The 18,850-nt window shown below is 50.3% G+C and overlaps 1 protein-coding gene across 1 annotated transcript in view; it reads right to left on the bottom strand.

The window, feature by feature from the left end:
* The window catches only part of Dscaml1 (DS cell adhesion molecule like 1), a 321,656-nt gene that overhangs the window by 295,576 nt on the left and 7,230 nt on the right, over positions 1 to 18,850 (bottom strand). The window contains exons 2-3 of the mRNA XM_046438707.2: positions 9,277 to 9,594; positions 5,817 to 5,963 (exon numbers count right to left, since the gene is read on the bottom strand). Of these exons, the coding sequence (XP_046294663.1) occupies positions 5,817 to 5,963; positions 9,277 to 9,594 (465 nt within the window). The remainder of the gene's footprint in view (positions 1 to 5,816; positions 5,964 to 9,276; positions 9,595 to 18,850) is intronic.

Raw genomic sequence — 18,850 nt, 5'->3', positions numbered from 1 at the left:
TTAGCAGAAATCAGGGAAGACATCATAGAAATAGTGGTATTTGAATGAGTCTTTGAAAGAGGGGTAGGGTTTAGACAGACAAAGAAGAGGAAAAGCTGGTAGTAGTAAAAAAATAAAATAAAGTCCCTTGTGAGTGGTTAAAATCCTGTGTACTGAGATTGCACAGGGGAGATGCTGCAGGACAGTGTGGGTCTGGGCCTGGGTCATTTACCAGGCACAGAGAGGACTGGGCTGCGTCACCTCCAGGATGTTCTCTGGCTCTGACTGTTCCTGAGTCCATATCCTCACTCATAGTCTATCCGTGCTCCAAACTGGGCACCACCTCATCCCTTGTCCCTGTCCCCCATTCCTCCACCCCCACCCAAGTTGGTGAAGGTAGACACCTGGGATCCAAAGTGACCTTTGGATCAGCCCGAGCCAAATGGAATTAGCAAGTTGAACTTGCATTCCAAAGCCAAAGCAGTATCATAGTTGCCTGCTGCATTGGGATCAGCCATCCCTGTCCATCAGAGCTGATGACACAGGCTGAATCCACCATGTCCCATCAGGACGTTCTCTGTCTCCTGCTGAACCAAAATGGAGCGAGTGTCCACTGCTGCCTTCCTATTACAATGGTTGTTTTGTCCACTGATGTTTTTAAAATATTTTTTTAGTTGTTGATGGACCTTATTTTATTTATTTATATGTGGTACTGAGAATTGAACCCAGGGCCTCACACATGCTAGACAAGCGCTCTACCACTGAGCCACCACCCCAGCTCATGTCCACTGATTTTTTAAGCTGGAGATCTGTGGTCATTCAGAAAAGCTAAAGCCTCTGGTTACCACCCATGACCAGAGGTTAGCGCAAGGGCTAGTGACACATTTTTGTCTCCAGGTAAGGAGAGGCCATTCTCCTGGGTGGAAACCTATGGATAAACTGCCTCTGGAAAGGCACAGGAAACAGAGGAAGCCAGAGAACCCCAGCTCAAATCCAGGCCACATCCCTATTAGCTGTGTGGCCTTGGGTAAGATGCTTAACTTCCCTGGGCCTCAATATCCTCATTTATAAATTGGAAAACAAAATACAACAAAAAACATTATCTCTCTTAAAGGGTGATTTTAAGGATTAGAGATAATATATGTAAAATGCTTAACCCAAAAGAGAGCTCTATACATGATAGGTATTATCATTAATCTCATTTTTATTATTACTCTGTGACAGTGCTATGCTGGTCCTAGGGATAAAATAATGAGAAAGGTATAATCATACACCCTTCTGCACACACAAACAGAAATAATGGCTTGTGACGCAAGACAGAAGGAAATAAATGCTCCAGGAATAGAACCACAGGAGCAGTAATGTCAGGAGTCACATTGGAGGAGGCTCAGGTCAGACACATATGCACCACGTTCATGGGACAATGGAGGGGTGGGGTGTCAATAAGGAGAGAAGGGATCAGAGTGGAACAGGCAGAAGAAATGGTGGGGACAAATGCAAACTGGTATGGAAACCCATGGAAAACCCTGGGCTCCTGTTACTCTGGGGACAGTCACTAGGGAGGTGCAGAAATTCTAGTGGGCTCATGAGACTCTCCTTCACCTCCTGAGGTGGGCTGTGGGGCGTGACGGGGAAGCACTGCCTGATGGGAATCCTTGAAGTGGGGATCTTTCCAGAAAGTCCCCCCTGCTTGCCCCTGCTTCTCCCCCATCTAAGAGTCCTATGCACATAGCAAGGGGCTCCTCCAGGCTTGCCTTCCAGAGCAGCAGTGGACACATCTGGCCTGCATCTGAGCGGTGTCCAAAACTCCCCACTGGGACCGAGAGAGCCAGTCAGGATGCTGGGGAAGAGCATGCTGGGAAACTCCCACAAGGAGCCCGCATCGATATAATCAGGTCTGGTGGAAATTAAAAGCTATTAGGAACAGGGCCGGATTTATCTTTATATCCAATAACATGCATTGTAATGGTGATCATGCAGATGGGAAATTAAACCACATCTCGGCTTCACTGGAGGCCTTAATTTTAATTTATGTTTGTGCACAGCCCTCAGCCCTCTCCTGCCCACCCCGCCCGCTCTGCAAGCAGGCTCACCTCAAGACCAAGTCCTTCAGGAGAGACTTGGTTGGAGTACGGGGGTCAAAGGTGAGAGGCTGTGCTTTACACACACCTTTTAACTAGTCAAGGGAGGGGAAGGAGGAGGAGGTGGGTGGAGGGTGTGTAATAGGTGGCTCCTGGAAAGACAGGACCTTGGGCTGTCTCTTCAGCCTCTGGAGGCCCTGGGAAAACAGCCAAAAAGCCAGTGAGCCCGGCTCCAGGGCAGCCGTGGACAGGCGGGAAGGCCAACTGGTGAACAGAGACTCAACTCACAGCGCTTGTTTAGATCCCACACACCCTCAAAAAGAGACCCGGGGGGACTGGCTCCCACCCCCAGGGTTCTGCAGCAGCCTAGGCCCCACCTCCCAGGGCACCTGCTCCCCCCTAGGGGTTACTTCCTGGTGCCCTGATTGGCCCACATCAATCCCCCAGTTTCTCCTCCTGCTTTCTAGCTCCTGCTTCTTTTGGTCCTCATGTCTGTGGAGCAGCCCAGCCCAGCCCCGCAGATCCGGAAGTCAAAGTCAGTACAGGTGCCTGCTCCAGGAGCCCACCCTGAAGCTCAGAGGGGAGTAGCTCAGGCTCCTCCATCCCCTAGGACAACTAATCATTAATGTCTCCCCACCCCCCCACCATGAGCAGCTGCCGTGCAGCCTCTACACACACACACACACACACATACACACACACACACAATGCACATATACTAGGTATAGTGTGAATATGGATAGCAGAAAAATTCTATTTTTATATAAAAAAATCATACTATTTGCATTTTTCCAAAATTGAAGCATACGGCGTGTGGGCCTGAGTTCTGGTTCCTCACCTACAATGCCCAGAGGAAACACAACCCCATTCTCTCTGGTTTTCATGGATTCCTCTAGGACCAAGTTAGTTAGGATTTACATGCTTTGGGAAGACTGTCCCTGGATCTAATGCATAGCTGCAGAAGGATCTAGAATAATTATGGATGGGGCTGGAGAGCTGGGCAGGGGAGAAAAACTCTCCAAGACCAAAGGGAAGAAAGGGGTTCTATGGAACCAAAGTTTAACACAGTCCTGCAGATTAGCATCAAGGCCACTTCCCTGGTAATTATGCCCTTCGGGGCTACCAGTCCAGTCTTGACATCAAAGACAGCCCTGAAGCGCCAACTACAAGGGCTGCCTGGGGGAGCCCCCGCCTCCAGCTCCTCGCAGCCAGCCTTCCTTCTCCCTCCCTGCTCTGGCCTTCTTACTACCCCATGCCGACCACTCCCATCCTCATTTCCATGCCTCAGTCTAGGCTGCTTCCAGAATCCTTCAGGATTCTCCCAACCACCTGGTTATCCACAGAGTGAGCGTCTGCCCTGAGCGTCCAGCCTGAGCATGGAAGGCAGAGCGTGAAGACCCAGGATATGTGGGTAAGACCAACCCTCTTCCCGCTCTGGGGAAACGCACAATTGTGGGGGACATGGTAGGAACACACATCACAACAGGAGCCAGCGAGAACAGGAGAATGCCACCTGCTACCTAATAATCATAGCCACCACCCAGCACATCCCGAGGACATGCCAGGCAGCGTTCTGAACATTGTACCTGTATTAACTCATTTCATTCTTACATCGACCCTGTGAAACCATTTACAATCGGGGATGAGTCCCTCAGGCCGTAAGTGAGTTGCCCACCAGCAAGCAATGGAGTGATTTTCAATCCCAGACACTGGCCTTAGATTCTAGGCTTTTAATCATGACCCTGGACTCGATTCTACCAATCCTTCCCTGAAAAATCCACATTGTTTTTTTTTTCCCCTTTCTGACTCAAAGCCCTCACTCCCTACAGCACACAGTGAACTCCTCTGTGGTACCTGAGTAGCACTTTACTAGATACCTCTGTGTGGGTGCAGGGAGGCACTTCTCTCTGGGGGTAAGTGTATAGGCCGAAAAAACAGACCTGGGTCCAACGCACCCTCTGTTTACCAGACACGTGACCAGAAGAAGCTGCTCTACTTCTTCGAGACTCAGTTTCCTCTCCTGTAAGGTGGACAAGGCTAAAATACACTTTGTGAGGCTAAAATGAGTTCAAATATGAAAGTTTCTTTACCTGGTGCCTGGCAGATAATAAGCACTCAAATTTTTTTAATATAATAACAGTTATATTTTTGTTGTGTATAATGTTAGTCCGTCAGTTCAAGTGTCTGATACCACATCTCTTTACATTCTTTAAAAAACTGAAACATAGAGATCCTGAGATTCAAGTTCCCTCTGGTCCCCACCAGCCCACTGTCACTACCCACACGGTCCCTTTGGGTCTTCTGCTATGCACCTCATGCCTCACTGAAACGCAAGAATGTTGGCCTCGGTCCCAGACCCAGAAGAACCCTGCACAACCACCCCCATGGGGTCCAACTGCTTCTTCCAGCTACATCCTGAGCAGCCACAATATCACCCTGACCCTGGCATTCCCAACTCCTGTTTGTCCCTTGCCTTCAAAAGCTCTTCCCCTAACAGAACACTTATCCTAGATTTTCTTATTAGCTTATGGTTTTGTGAAAGGTAGGAAGAGCAGCTGTGTTCAAGTGGTTTTGGACCCCTGTCTTGCGACCGCCAGCTCTGACAGGATATAATGGCTGGGCCATCTGCTTGGAACTGAGGGAAAGAAAACGTACTGAGAGCGAAACATAAATCCATGCTTCAAAAAAATCATCCTTCCACGTTACTGCAAACACACCTCAGCATTGTTCCATCCTAACCATGCAAGGGACCCTCCAGGAGCCGCCAGACAATGCTGAGGCCCAGGACACACTCCTGAGGTGGTCATTCAGTAGACGTGGGGTTGGGTTGAGCGCTGGTGCTCCTAAAGAGCCCTGCAGGGATTTGAACGCAGCAAAATGAAGCAGCGCTGCTTTAAAGGGCTCATGCAGAGAAGGCTCCTCTTCCAGACTAACCTTGAAGAAGAGGAATCATGTCATACAAATGGCTGGGGGACCTTAGTGCAGATGGGGCACCCAGAACCCATTTTGTAGGAAGGAAGACAAAGGTCCCTGGTAGAGAAAGGAGAAGCCCTGCCGTGTGCAAGGACGAGTGAGTGGTGGGAAAGTCCCACAGTCCTGTAACTGGAGACTTGAAGGTAGATTAAGGACTTGAGATCTTCTCTTGTGGGTTCCCAGACCTATTTCCTGTTGAAGGAACAATCATGCTAAATGGAAAGAGGAGCAGATTTGACAAGGGACTTGCAACCACAGCAGCTCAATGAGATGAGCCTCCAACACAACAGTCTCTACCGGGTCTCCCAGTAGCAGCCAGCAGAGAGGCCAGCCAGGATTCTGATGGCATCTTAGCCCATTCACGGGTGGAAAAAGGTCCAGTGGGCGTGCTTCCTCTACCCTGGCCATTCCACGCAGGAACACAGACCACACACCAGTCCCCAACCCTGCCCTTCCTGCCTTCTTTCACAGATAAGCCTGCCAGCTGCCTCCCATCCCTCAGGGCAAGGTCAGCAGAGCCCCAGTGGCCAGGGAGATGGAGACCCCACTCCTGTGAGCAAGTAGGACCCGCCCAGTGTCTGCTGGAACCTCCACACACACACAGCAGAGGCCCCTGGCACCTGATTCCCCGCGTAGAGAAGGACCAGACTACTTGCTTGCTGACGCGCTATGAGAACAAAACCAAATCACTCACCATGTCAAGGGTTAGCTCAATGACCAGCTCAGACACTGCCCCCAACCAGGCAGCCACCAGGCGGCCCCCCACCCACGATCGCTTCTTACCTGGGATGATGGAAACTGTGTCTTTCTCCCAAGACACAACGCTAACGTATTCCTGCACTGAAGAGGGGATGAGGCACTTGAAGACGGCCACGTTTCCACGCATTGACCTTTGATCCTCCACCCTGACGGTGTAGGGTTCCCTGAAAACTGCAGTGAGATGGGAGCAGGGGGGAGAAGAGTGTCACCAGGATGTGTCACCTCCCTGGGCTTCCCCAGCCTTCTCCTCTCCTCCTCCTTCCCGCCTCCTGCTTACCCAGCCCAGAAGTTCCTGCCACGACCTTGTTCCTGCCTGAGCAGCACCTTTGTCCACTTCCTCTCTGCCCCACTGGGCAGCTGTTCTTGCTCACTCGGAAATAGCCACCTCCCTCTGCAGGACCACATCTCCAGATTTCGACCTTTCCCCTTGTGAGTTTTAGCAAACCCTACTGGATGGCAGAGGCCTTGAGGTTAGCATCTCAGTCTGCACTGATGTTGCAGTCAACAGGGGCAGATGTGGGTCATAGGAAAACAAGGGAGAATTCCCCTTGGCATGATATACCAGCTTGCTGACATTATTCCTGGACCCAGGGTGGCATTTGTTTTGGGCAAAGTGACCAGTATTTGCCAAAATAAAACCATGATCTAAAATAAAATAAAGCCAAAACAGATGATCTAATGACAGCATGAGACCACTCTAGAGTGAAAGGCATCCTTGGAAATGTAACCCAGATACAGAATATTCTGGAAGGGTTTGGTGGTGCATAATTCACAGCGGGAGAGACTCTCTGAAACTGGAATTATGTTTGAGAATGCAGAGACCCAAAGATGGGCTCACTGTCTCCAAGATTCTTGGCAATGAAGCCTCCCTGTGGCTTCTCCACCTCCTGCCACTACCTGCATCCTCCAGCACACCCCTGCGCCCAGCCTTGGCCTTGCCTTCAGAACCATCCCTTCCCCAGGTGTCCATTCCTGCCTTGCTCCTAGGGCTGCTTCCTGGCCACTGTCACCTGCAGTCACTCACGTGTCTGGTTCTGCAGGTGGACTGACCTGGCCTTACAGATAGGACTGAGGATCCAGCCTCTGATCTGTCCTCTGTGGGGCCTCTCCTAGGCACTCACTTGATCCTTCTGCCCTCTTCTCTGCCAAGCAGAGCTGGAACGTCCAGAGCCCCACTGCCTACCGACCTTGTCCCTCAGCAGGCACCTGGGCAACGTGCCCTTCTCCTCTCCTTGCCATGGTTGCCAGGCGACACTAAAGGCCCTGGCAGCCCCCCGGCTGTGCACCTGCAGCCTCTGTGGCGTCATCAGGAGCCTCTTAATTGGTTATATTTCCAGTGGGTCCCGCCCTCCTTGGCCTTCCCAGGCGTCCATTCTTCCCTTCCTCCCTGCTATGGCTGTGATGGGGAAGGAATCGGGGGTGGAGGCGAGGAGGGAGGAGAGGTATTGCTGGCTGAGGTGCTGCCAGCTGCCTGGGGCTGCGGTCCAGCCCTTCTGTGGGGTTGGCAGCACTGCCTCCATTTCTGGGACACACATCTTGAATAAAGGAGCCTGAAGGAGCTCACTCTGGAGGGAAGCGGAGCGGTGGAGGCAAGAGGACAGGCTGAGGCGCGCTCCACCCTCAGGGGAGCAGGGGAGTTGGAAAAGTTGACGGTAAGAGCATGCAACAAACAGGCCCTGCTTCGTCATCTGGCCAGTGCGAGATCCTGGACAGGAAGGGTTCACCTTTGGAGCCTCAGTTTCCTCACTTGTACAATAGCTCGTACAAGTCCCAGCATGTGGAACGTGCTTCAGGAATGCTGCCTTTCATGACAGTGGCACCTCTCCAATGAAGTGGCTGCATGCCTTTGGGAAAGTCACCTAATCTCTCTTTGTCATAGTTTTCTCATTTGTAAGAAACCCTTTATAGATGTACAGTGAAAAACAGCATGTAACCCAACTACAGTCTATTATAGGAAATAGGATGTCCTTGTCCCGTAGTCTAGTCCTCCAGGCTGCAGAGACCAGCACTGGAGAATCCAGGCCTCCCAGCCCAGCACTTGGTATTGCATTAAGAGTTGAACAGTACAAAGGACCTGCTCCCAAGAGCAGATTCCCTGGGGAGCCTGGGAGAGAAACCTTGGGCATGGCTCAATCCTGAGAGTTCAGGTTGACCCCAGGCAAACCCATGGCAAGAAGCAGAGCTTTCAATTCACCCTCTCACACCCCTGTTCTTAGAGCCTTGGAACCCTATCCTTGTGAAAGGGATCCCTAAAGCAGAAGGACCCGGGAGGTTAGACAAGCTCATCTTGCAGGGTCTGCCACCAAGCAGGCAGGCCCAGAGGCCTCCCTGGAACTCTCTCCTGGGCCTGCTCAATGCATCATCAAGAAAGAGGGTGCATCAGGCCCTGGGGTCACTGCAGCAGGCTGGCAAGAGCACTACCTGCCCTCTTGCACCCAAAACCCTACTAAGCAAACCTTTTCCCATCCTCCAGTGCCATATGCTGTTGGAGGTGACCAGGGCACAGCAGTGCATCATGATGCCCTAGTTAGGAACAGCTGGTCTGAGCCATTTGCTCTCTTCCAGCCTTGATCCAGGGAAATCAGACTTTGTATTTTCTCTAAAGGGACTAATGGAGAAAGGCTTACTTCCTTGCCTGCATCAACTCTTCCAAAGACCTGAATCCTTCACTGCTCCAAGTTTTCCACAATGAACTTCATCTAAGTGCCAGTTCTCATGAGCTGTGCTAGACTCAAACGTCCATGGACAGCAGGATGAACAAAGAGCATGTAGCCTGGGACACAATGGAGTACTAGACAGCACGGGAATTGGAGACTTCCCACTCTGCACAAGAGCCAGCGTCAATCCCACCATCACAGGAATGAGCCAGAGATTCCACAAAACGCATCCTGCAGGACTCCCTTATGCGAAGAACAAACACAAGCAAGACTTCTAAATTGTTAGAAGGCAGGAGAGCCGTTCCTGATAGGGGAACAGTGACCAAAATACAGGAGGGAGGCCTCTGGGGTGCTGGTTTGTATTTCTGCATCTGAAGCATTAGTTGAGCCTTGTGAAAATTCACCCAGCTACTATTACAACATGTTAACTTTTCTTTATATATTTCAATAAAAGGTTTTAGACAAAGAAACTCAACCAGTATTTTCTATGAGTCCAGTACTGAAGTGAGCGTGGTACTTAGTTTTAAGTACTTAAAGTTAAATGAGCACTATTTCATTTAACTTCACACACAGTGATGTACGAGGTAGGTGCTTGCGTTGACTGCAGATGAAGAAACCGAGGCTCGGAAGGTAGCTTACTTGATTGCACACCCAGGAGGTGACTGAGCTAAGAGTCAGAAGAACAAGGAAGCTGTCCTAAGCGAATGGCTTCTCCAGCCTGTGCATGTCACACATATATCCTCCCGGTGATGGCCTGCTGAGCCCAGCCCTAGCCCTGCCTAGCACACCCAGCTCCACAAGTGGGGGGCAGCCATCTCCTCCCTTACCTGCTTTGACGCGGATGTTGGGGCTCCGGATCTTGCCGGCGGCATTCTCCGCTGTGCAGAAATAGTCATTGTCGTGGATAAAGCTATTGAAGGCGGAAGGGGAGAAGGGGTAGAGCTGCAGCGTCCCGTTGGCATGCACGTGCCGGATGTGTGGCACGTCGTAGATGTCGTCCCCTGTGGCCAGGTACCATCGAAGGGCCGCACTGGGGGAGCCTGCGGCCGGGCAGGGCACCACCACCCCCACGGAGCTGGAGAAGGTCACCTGCTGCAAGGAATCATTTACAAAGTAGAGACTGGTGCCGACATCTTCAGGGCGGGCTGCAGGGGAGGCAGAAGGAGAGATGTGGTGAGGACTGCCCTCTTAACACCCACATGGCCCCCCAGGCCGGCATGCCTCAGGCCTGCAAGCACCAGGACCCGCATCTGACTTTCAAGCATCAGCCAGTCACCAGGACTGCTATATACTAGGTACTGACCATAAAGAGACAGTTTCTGCACCATAGAAACTTTCAGGCTAGCTCAGGAATGGCAAAAGTTAAAAATTCTCACCTTCCATGAGAAGAGGCTGCCACACACCCTGCTATGGTGAAGGGTTTAAAGTCACCACCCACTATGACATCCACATATTAAGAGAGACACTGATCCTGGGACAGTGGTGCACATCTGTAATCCCAGCAGCTCAGGAGACTGAGGCAGGAGACTGTGAGTTCAATGTCAGCAACTTAGGGAGACTCTATCTCTAAATAAAATATAATAAAAGGGCTAGAGATGTGGCTCAGTGGTAAAATGCCCCTGGGTTTAATTCCTAGTACCAAAAAGACAGACAGAGAGAGAGAGAGAGAGAGAGAGAGAGAGAGAGAGAGAGACTGAAATGCTTAAATAAATATTTAGTAAGCACCTACTCTATGCAGGCCAGTTCTGATCATTGTCTCAGCTCATCTGCACAGCCCCGAGAGAAGACGCATCTCCCCTTTTGGATACCGCCATCCTATAGACTGAGGGTAGTAGCTGTGATTTGTCCAGGAGCAAGCAACCAAGTTACAGAACTGAAATTTGATGCCTTTGCTCCTGATGAGGATTTTAGTGCCCTTCATACCATACTACAAATGAGAAGTCAAGGTCTCAAAACTGTGGCCTAAGAGGAGTGGCTGGAGGAAGGGGACACTTGCCTGGAACATGAGGAGGCCCTGAAAGCCATCCTGGCCCGCCAAATGTCCTTGGAAAATGCACTGCCACACAGGGCAGAATGAGGACCAGTGGTGCAGTGGGTAGGGAAGATCCAAGCTCAGGGAGCGAGAGACCCAGGCCTGACAGGGCCCCCTGTGGAGCTGCCCTCCTCTCTCTGATCTGCTGCTCCTTCATTTGCAAAATGGGCGGTGGGGAGGATGGACAAGGTGGCAAAGACAACTTCATCTCTCACATGTTGTCCGCCAGGCCCTCCCTCCACCACAGAATGCTCTCAGGGCTGCCTGGCGGGAAGGACCGAGCTGTCTGCTCCGCTCTTCCCAGCATAAGGCCTTGGTACTTCCTCCTCCTATCCCAGCAGCCCTGATTGTTGGATTTAGGGGCTCTCCCTCCCACCACGGAGCCTGTCCCTTTAAAAAGGCCACCTCCAGGCAAGTGGGAGCAAACCCAGAGGAAGAGAGGACCTGGTCCCAGGTCTCCAGCTGGAAGCCATTCTCTTTTCACCAGGAAGATCAAGGAGCAAACAAACCACTGCTGCTTGTTTAAAGAACGTTGCAGGGGACCCAACTTGACCTCAATTTCCACAACTTTATGGGGAGGGGGAGGGCCCACATCCGGCCTGTATTAATATTCTTGGCTTAACTCTGAGCTGAGCCTCCAGGGAGAATATAGCAGGCAGGTCGTTGAGGAAGGCCATTAAGCCTCATTGGCCAGAGCAATTCACATCATCTCATAAAAAGCTGTGATGAAGCCATTAGCAGCCGTGCTGGAAAAAACATCTGTGGGCTCCTTGATGCGGTGTCAGGGGCGTCCTCTTAGCAGCAAATGCATTTGCTGTCCCCATCAGGCACTGCACCCTTAGCCGCTGAAAGCCACTTGGAGAAGGGGGGCAGCATGGCTAGCCATCCTCCCCCTCTGCACACTACCTTTCCCGTGACGGTCACAGGGTTGGTGGTTGAGCGAGTCTGCTAGTGGGTACCTGGGTCCAGAAGCTCTCGTAACATTCCCATCTCAGTGGCCAGAGTTCTCCATGATCATGAAATCATCCCATTGCATGCGTTAGCAAACTGAGAAGCCAAGAAAGGGAGCTTTCTCTGGTTCCACACATATGCGGCCTCATGTCCAAGAACCTGGTTATCTTCCAAAAGGCTTCCCTATCAAGATCCATTTACCAAATACTTATTGAGCATCACCCACATACCAGTCCCTAATGCCAGGACCTTGCTTAACCGACTTCATTTAATCTCCTTAACAACCCTATGAGATAGGTCCCATTATTATCCCCACTTAAAGATGAGGGAGCCAAGACACTAAGAGAGCATCTTACCCAAGACCGCCCAACCAGCTAAGTGAGGGCTTTGAGATGCAGACCCAGGTGACTGATCCCAGAGCTGCTTTCTTAAGCAGTAGGTGATGTGTGGCTATCGTGTGACCAGTGCAATAATAAAGAGGGAAACCTTGCCTTCCTCAAACACAACCTGGCCACCAAATCCATTTTTCAGCAGGCCAAGAACACACACACATACACTGGAGAGTGGCCCCTTTTAGAGTCTGGACATTTCAGACATTCCTTAGCTTCTAGAAGCAGGGAAATCACTCTGGAGTTCTGGGTGCTTCTTCTAGGAGACAACCTAGTTCATCAGACACTCTCACTGTGGCAGCTTCTTAGAAGCCAAAAATCCATCAAGGTACAAAAGGAGTCTACACTGTACCTGAGAAACAGACTTAGAAAATACAGAAAAATATGGGCACAATGGTGCACATCCGTAAGCCCAGTGACTCAGGAGGCTGAAGCAAGAGAATTATAAATTGGAGGGCAGCCTCAGCAACTTAGCGAGAACGTGTCTCAAAATAAAAAAAATAAAAATAAAAAGGACTGATGATGTGGCTTAGTGGTAAAGCACCCCTGGGGTTCAATTTCCAGTACTAAAGGAAAAAAAAAAGCTGAGAGAGAGTTCAAAGAGGAAGGGATTCAGGAATCGTCCTATTCATGGGAGAGGGTAAGTAGACACCTGAGGGTAAGTCTGATAGGGCCCTCTGTCATGACAATACGTTGGGCAAAAATAATCGTCACCACCGATTGCACTGTCAACTCTAGGCCAGACTGGGTGCCTGGCCTGTTCAGGACATTCTATTTCTGTTAGACATCTATTATACTGAATCTTCATCACTCTCTAGGAGGTGTCATTATTATTATCATTATTTCCATTTTACAGATACGTAATTGTGGATTCTGAGAAGTTAACGGACTAACCCAAAGTAACACAACATGCTGGAGCTGGCCCGGGAGCCCAACTCTCTCTTACACCAGAGCCAGAAGATGGCTGCACTAGCTCAATTGAATAACCAAGCCAAAGACACATCAAACCACAAAATCTGGTTTTCCAGCCTGGACACCCACCCCTTCCTTCATCCCAACCCACTCCAAACTTCTAGTCTCTTCTCCTGGCTGGAAGTCTGTTCCATTCTCCTGGCCTCCCAGGAGAGCCCTGTGCCCAGGGCCTCTCTGCTCCCATTGGCAGCATCAACCATGATGACAGAAGCCTTCCTGCACTCTAGGCCTCAGATCTTGCCATAACCAAGGACACGAGGCTCCCAGCAACTACGAATGGGTAGATTTAATTGATGAATTGACTGGGATTGTCCAGCCACCTGTCAGGGCTGATGAAACAGCAGATTTATAGCAAAAGACAAGTAGCCTCATATTTCTCCTACCCCAGGATGTGAGCTGCTGTCTTCAGAGTCTGGGGGAACTGGGGGGGATTAGACACACCATTCATTTCTGCTTACGACTCTGACAGTGCACTGCCATTATGAAACATCACCCTCAGGTGTAAAACAATAGCATTTTGCACTTACATTGGGTTCATATTTTACTATCACAAGGCACCTGTCAGCTCAGAATGCAGAAGTCCTTAAATAAACATTAATTTAGCTTCACCCTACCTGCCAAGAGAAAGTAGTGGGCAAAGCTATAAAGGGGAAACTGAGGCACCGGTCAACAAAAAATGGGAACTCTCTGCTAGGTGCCAAGTTGAAGGCTGGGTGCAAGGCAGCTAAGTGGCTGCAGAAGCAATGGGTGGGCTCAGTCACTGGGGGATAGAGGGTGAGTAGCAAGGGCCTGGCCCTCATTCTGATCTCATGGAGACTGGTAAGGCCTCAATATGGGGGCTTCCCCTCTTTATTAGACTCCTATTGGGATCTGCAGTGGCAAAACCTCAGCAAACTTGGAAAGGAGCTGGTGATAGGGCATGCCCTAGAAAGAGTGACAGAACCATCTTTGTGGTGTGGCCTCAGGCAAGCTATGTAGGCTTTCTAAACCTCAGTGTCCTCGTTTGCAAAAGGGATGGGAGAAAGGGGTAACTGCACCATCTTACCTACCTCACAGGACTGCTGAGTTGGCAAAGGCAATGTGGAAGAGTTGGGTTCCCTTAACGAGGATGTATGCATAGCGGGAACTAGTCCCAGCTCTCCCTGAGAAGTCAAGAGCTCTCCCTCAGGTTACTTTGAAACATAACCAGGAGCCAGGGTGGCGCTCGCCTCTAATCCCAGCAGCTCAGGAGGCTGAGGCAGGAGGATCGCATGTTCAAAGCCAGCTTCAGCAACTTAGCAAGGCCCTAAGCAACTCACTGAGACTCTGTTTCTTAAAAGAAGAAAGAAAGATAACCAGGGCACAGCTCCACCCTGCAGCCTTGCAAAATTCAAACCCCCTGCATCTTCTTTCCCTCAGTGACTCCCTGACCCTGCCCCTTCGCCATTCCTCCCTGATCCATGGGCCAGGAAAGACTCATTCTTCAGGGAATAGATCCCAAACACCAGTCACACGCTCCACAGGGTTCCAGGTAAGGTGGGAGACATGGAAGATAGGGGAGAAGGGTCCCCCATCCAGAATCTCTTAAATAAGATGGTGAACAGGAAAGGTGAACATCACAAGGACTGGGTTTAAGGACAGGTGGAAGCATCGATTCAGGCAACAAGAGCCACAGGGTGGAGGGGAGGTAGGTTCCACAGCAGCCGGAGAAAAAGCTTTGGGCTAGGAGTCCTGAGCTGAACTGGAAGGAAGGTCTGAACAGGAGGGTGGGCAGGGGGAGGCAATTCCTGAACAGGATGGTCTGCATCATGGTGCTACAGCCACCTGGGTGGGGCATGTGTGGAGGACCCTGGGGGGAAAAGAGGCAAAATTGGCTGGTTGGGGTGCTGGGCCCTTGATGCAGAAGGCACGGGGCACAGGTGGAGGACAGCAAGCCTGGACAGGCAGGGTGCTGGAGGGTCCTCTGACTCCAGTTCCTACTGTCCTCATGCCTGACTTCACTTTGGCCTCACACCTGCTTCCCTGAAGGCATCTTGGCCTGGCTCATGGCTCCAAGTCCTCAAAAGAAAGGAGACCAACATGTATTGAGCGCCTACTCTGTGCCAGGCACTGGGCTTGGATACTTCAGAGGCATTTCCTCACTTAATCCTCACGGAGAAGTATGAAGTGGGGGGTCCTGTTGGTCTCATTTTTGAGGGAGTCAATGAGTCCTTTAGATCATACAGTTAGAAAGAGGTGGAGCTACCCAGGTGTGATGGAACATCTATAATCTCAGCTTTTAGGAGGCTGAGGTGAGAGGATCACTTGAGCCCAGGAGTTCAAGGCTAGCCTGGGAGACATAGCAAGACCCCCATTTCAGAAAAGAAAGAAAAGCAGCTGTAATTGCAGCAGCTCAGGAGGCGGAGGCAGGAGGATCGCGAGTTAAAAACCAGCCCCAGCAAAAAGCAAGGCGCTAGCAACTCAGTGAGCCCCTGTCTCTAAAATGAAATACAAAATAGTCTGGGGATGTGGCTCAGTGATCGAGTGCCCCCGAGTTCAGTCCCTGGTACCTGCTCCCCCCTAAAAAACGAAAAAGAGAAAGAAAAGAAAAAAAGAAGACATGGAGGCAGATTTCAACAGAGATCTGTCTGACTCTAAAGCTGAGTTTTTCCCACCACGGCGCTGAAGAGTTCCAAGTCTGGGCCTTCCTGAGGTTTCTCTGTCACCTTTCTCTCCAAGCCAGTCCCACTTTGGCAAGCAGATCCCCTGACAGCAGACCCCAAGTGTCCCCCTTAAATCCTTGTCATTCCCTCCGGATCTTTCCTCCCTCTGCAGACAGAACCAGGCAAATTTACAGGGAGAAAGAAGAGGAGGGGGAAACACTTCATAAATAAAGACAGAGACATTCATATCAACAGCAAAGCTTCTTCTGGTCAAAGGGGGAAATGGATTTTTAATAGAAAATGGAAGTTATGGGCTTGGCTGTCATGTGACAGACGCCCAGACTTAAACCCATTTAATCTTCTCCGCCGTTTAACATGGAGCACCACCCGACGCTGTGTTTCATAAAACAGGCTCCAAATCGCTAGGAGATTAGAGGTGTAGAAATAGCACTGCAATATTTTTAAACCAGATATCGCCCCCAGGCATTTGGGCTGCCCCCAGGGTCACCGCTGAGACCTAAATATCCATCATATCAACTCACTCGCTGGCCCTCCGCTGTCTGGGCATCGGGATTAGTGTAGTGTAGGCGACGTCCCCGGGCTCCCACCCTACCTGCCCGGATGGGGACGGGGGCGTCTGGCGGCACTGCCAGGAGTTGGCCCATTCAGGCTTCCTCCCGAGTGCACGTCGAATCACCCCCATGTTATCATCTCCAATCATTGTAAATGACAAGTGGAGGGGACTGAAATATTAACACCTCGCCACCTCCACAGGGAGAATGAGTCATTTTGTTCTCTTCCCTTACAATATTTACTCCTCTCATTCACTGGACTCTTCAACCTAGAGTGCCTAACCAGGGCTGGGGATGCTGCAACGCCCCCTCTGAGCTGGGGGAGAGCCTTCGAGGGGCAACCTTGCCCCAGCTCAGCAGTGTAGGGAGAGGGACAGGCGGTAGGTCTTCAGGGGAGCAGGGAGCAAGGGGAGTGGGCAGGACCAAGCAGCAGAAAGCACCATCTCTCATGCAGAAAGGTGAGCTCCCTGAGGACAGTGACCGTATTTGTAACCATTCTCCCCTCTGGGCAGAGCACTTAGCACAGTGGGTGAAAGCCAGGACTCTGGTACCACACTCCCTGGGTTCAAATCCCTACTCTGTCACTTACAAACAATATGCACAACTTGACCAAAATGACCTTGCTTCTCTGTACCTTAGTTTCTCCATCAATAAAAAACAACAAGACAGATAATACCTCAAAGACAGTTTCTGGTGGATATAAATGCCTGGCACCATCCAAAGATTTTTGGCTATTGTTGTGAGCATTATCCTTATATCAGGTATACAGCGGCACTTATGGCATAAATGGGTCCTTATGCAATAAACGTTTATCACTCGCCTAGGATAATAATAATGATAACTCAGACAGTAGTGCTCCAACATTAATATGCACAAGAACCACTTGGACAGCCTTAGATTACGAGATTTCCTGAGTCTGTCAAGCAGGTGCCCTCAGTCCACAGAAAAAGTGGACCTGCTATCCTGGACTTCTAGGTCACCCTTTGTGACAACAGACAGTTCTCATCAGCCTAGCTGACAAGATCTTCCTACCACATTAATTAACTGAATTTGGTGATCGAGTCAATAAAATAATAGTGGTGTGATCAATGACCACAGAGCATTTCAACAGCCACTATGCTGCTGCCCCCAAGGTCTCACCTGGAGTTCTTCTCCCAGGTGTGGGCTGGTGAGGTTTCTTAGATTGACTTGCAAGGTTGATTACTGCACAGCATTTGCACACAAAGGTTTTCATGGGAGATGTGTTATGTGCCTCCACTCTAATTGTTCTCATCTCCCAGTTGGAAAATTTGGGTCCAGGGAGGATCCATTAGTGGTGTCTCAGCCCAAATACCAAATCCACCAAAACCCAACTAAGGATCTGCTAGAAGCGAGAAAGCCCCCTGTGATACATCTGCACCTGGGAGACAGTGCGAATCCAGGCCCCTGGGAGAAGGTGAGTCATGCATCAGAGCATTTCCCAGGCAAGCCAAGTTGGGCCTGTCCTTAGATAAGAAGTGACCATGGGTCCAAGTCCTATGCCTTCTGACTATGGCTTCCCCCAAATTAGACATACCACCTTCACCATCACCATTGCCATGATTTCTTCTGAGCATTTATTCTGTACCAGGCACCATGAGAAGCCCCTCACTTGCATGATTACAACCCTTTAATGTAGATAACTGCTTAAGACTCCATAAAAAGAAAAGCCCATTTTATAGTTAAGAAGACAGGTTTTTCTCTGGTATTGCCAGCTGGTAGGACACAATCAAGTGCCAAACTTGGCCTCCCTCATCCAGGCTGCATTTCTGAACAGCCACACTACGGGCTATACTCAGGCCTCTCGGAGCAAGGAGCACACTGCAGGGGCCGGGGGTGGGGGTGGGGGTCTGATGCAGGAGGGCTATTTGGGGTATGACAATTCAAAATTATTTAGGACTATCCCAGGCATTAGATGTTTCATCTTCCCCCTCAACTAAATGCCAGCAGCCCCCTATCCTAGTCATCAAAATGATCCAGCAGCTTCTTCCCCACTTTCAATTCCAATGAGAAACACTGTGGAAGCACCTCCCACCCCGGGCCTATCACAAATAGGGGTGGTTTTTTTTGTTTTTTTTTGTTTTTGTTTTTGTTTTTTTTTTTTTTTGCTTTTGTTTTTGTTTTTAAGATTCTTAGCACAAACATAGGTCCTATAACCAGCAACCAGAAATCTCTGCCCTCCAACAAAGATACAGCTAGCCTTCAACCTGCAAGGCCCCTGCGCCATCAGCTCCAGGAGAAGTTATGAGCAACAGCTGACAGTCGGACAGACTCTTTAATCTTCCAGCCCTTTCTAGACAGGCCCTGTCAAAGGAAGGCCTCTTATGGCCAGAAAGTTCTTTCTAGGGAGTCAACTCAGACAGCACAGTTGTCCCTGGAGAATCCTAGATTTAGATTGTTGTTAACACTTGAGGGACTTAAGTGATTATTTTGTCCAATCTCCTCCATTCACAAAGAGGTGGAGTCACTTACCCCAGGGACACAGCGAGCCAGTGCCCAGGTTGAGACCTGAGTGCTGTTACCACTGCTCTGTCCCTTCTGTTCACCTCCCTGTCCAAAAATGAGCCACCCAGAGCACTGTGAAGCACTAAGACCATGTCATGTGAGACAGCATCAGAGAGGCTAGGGATGTTGTGTGCCTACAGAAGGGACCACAGGTGGGAAGGACATCCATCTATAAGTGGCTGAGGGTGGCAAGTGATCCAAAGCTAAAGCCAGGCCCAGAGAGTAGAAGGTACAAAATAATGACAATCTAACTCATTTTAAGCACAGGACCGAGAAAGGGCTGCCTTGTGAGGAAAGAGTTCCCTGGAGCTGGAAGTGCAGGAGTAGAGGAAGGGAACCTA

Source organism: Marmota monax, unplaced genomic scaffold, assembly GCF_021218885.2.
Source record: "Marmota monax isolate L192 unplaced genomic scaffold, Marmota_monax_Labrador192_F-V1.1 WCK01_AAM20220418_F8-fsc00081, whole genome shotgun sequence".
Lineage (NCBI taxonomy): Eukaryota > Metazoa > Chordata > Mammalia > Rodentia > Sciuridae > Marmota > Marmota monax.
The sequence above is the reverse complement of the archived record's forward strand: the minus strand, read 5'-3'. Positions and strand labels throughout refer to the sequence as shown.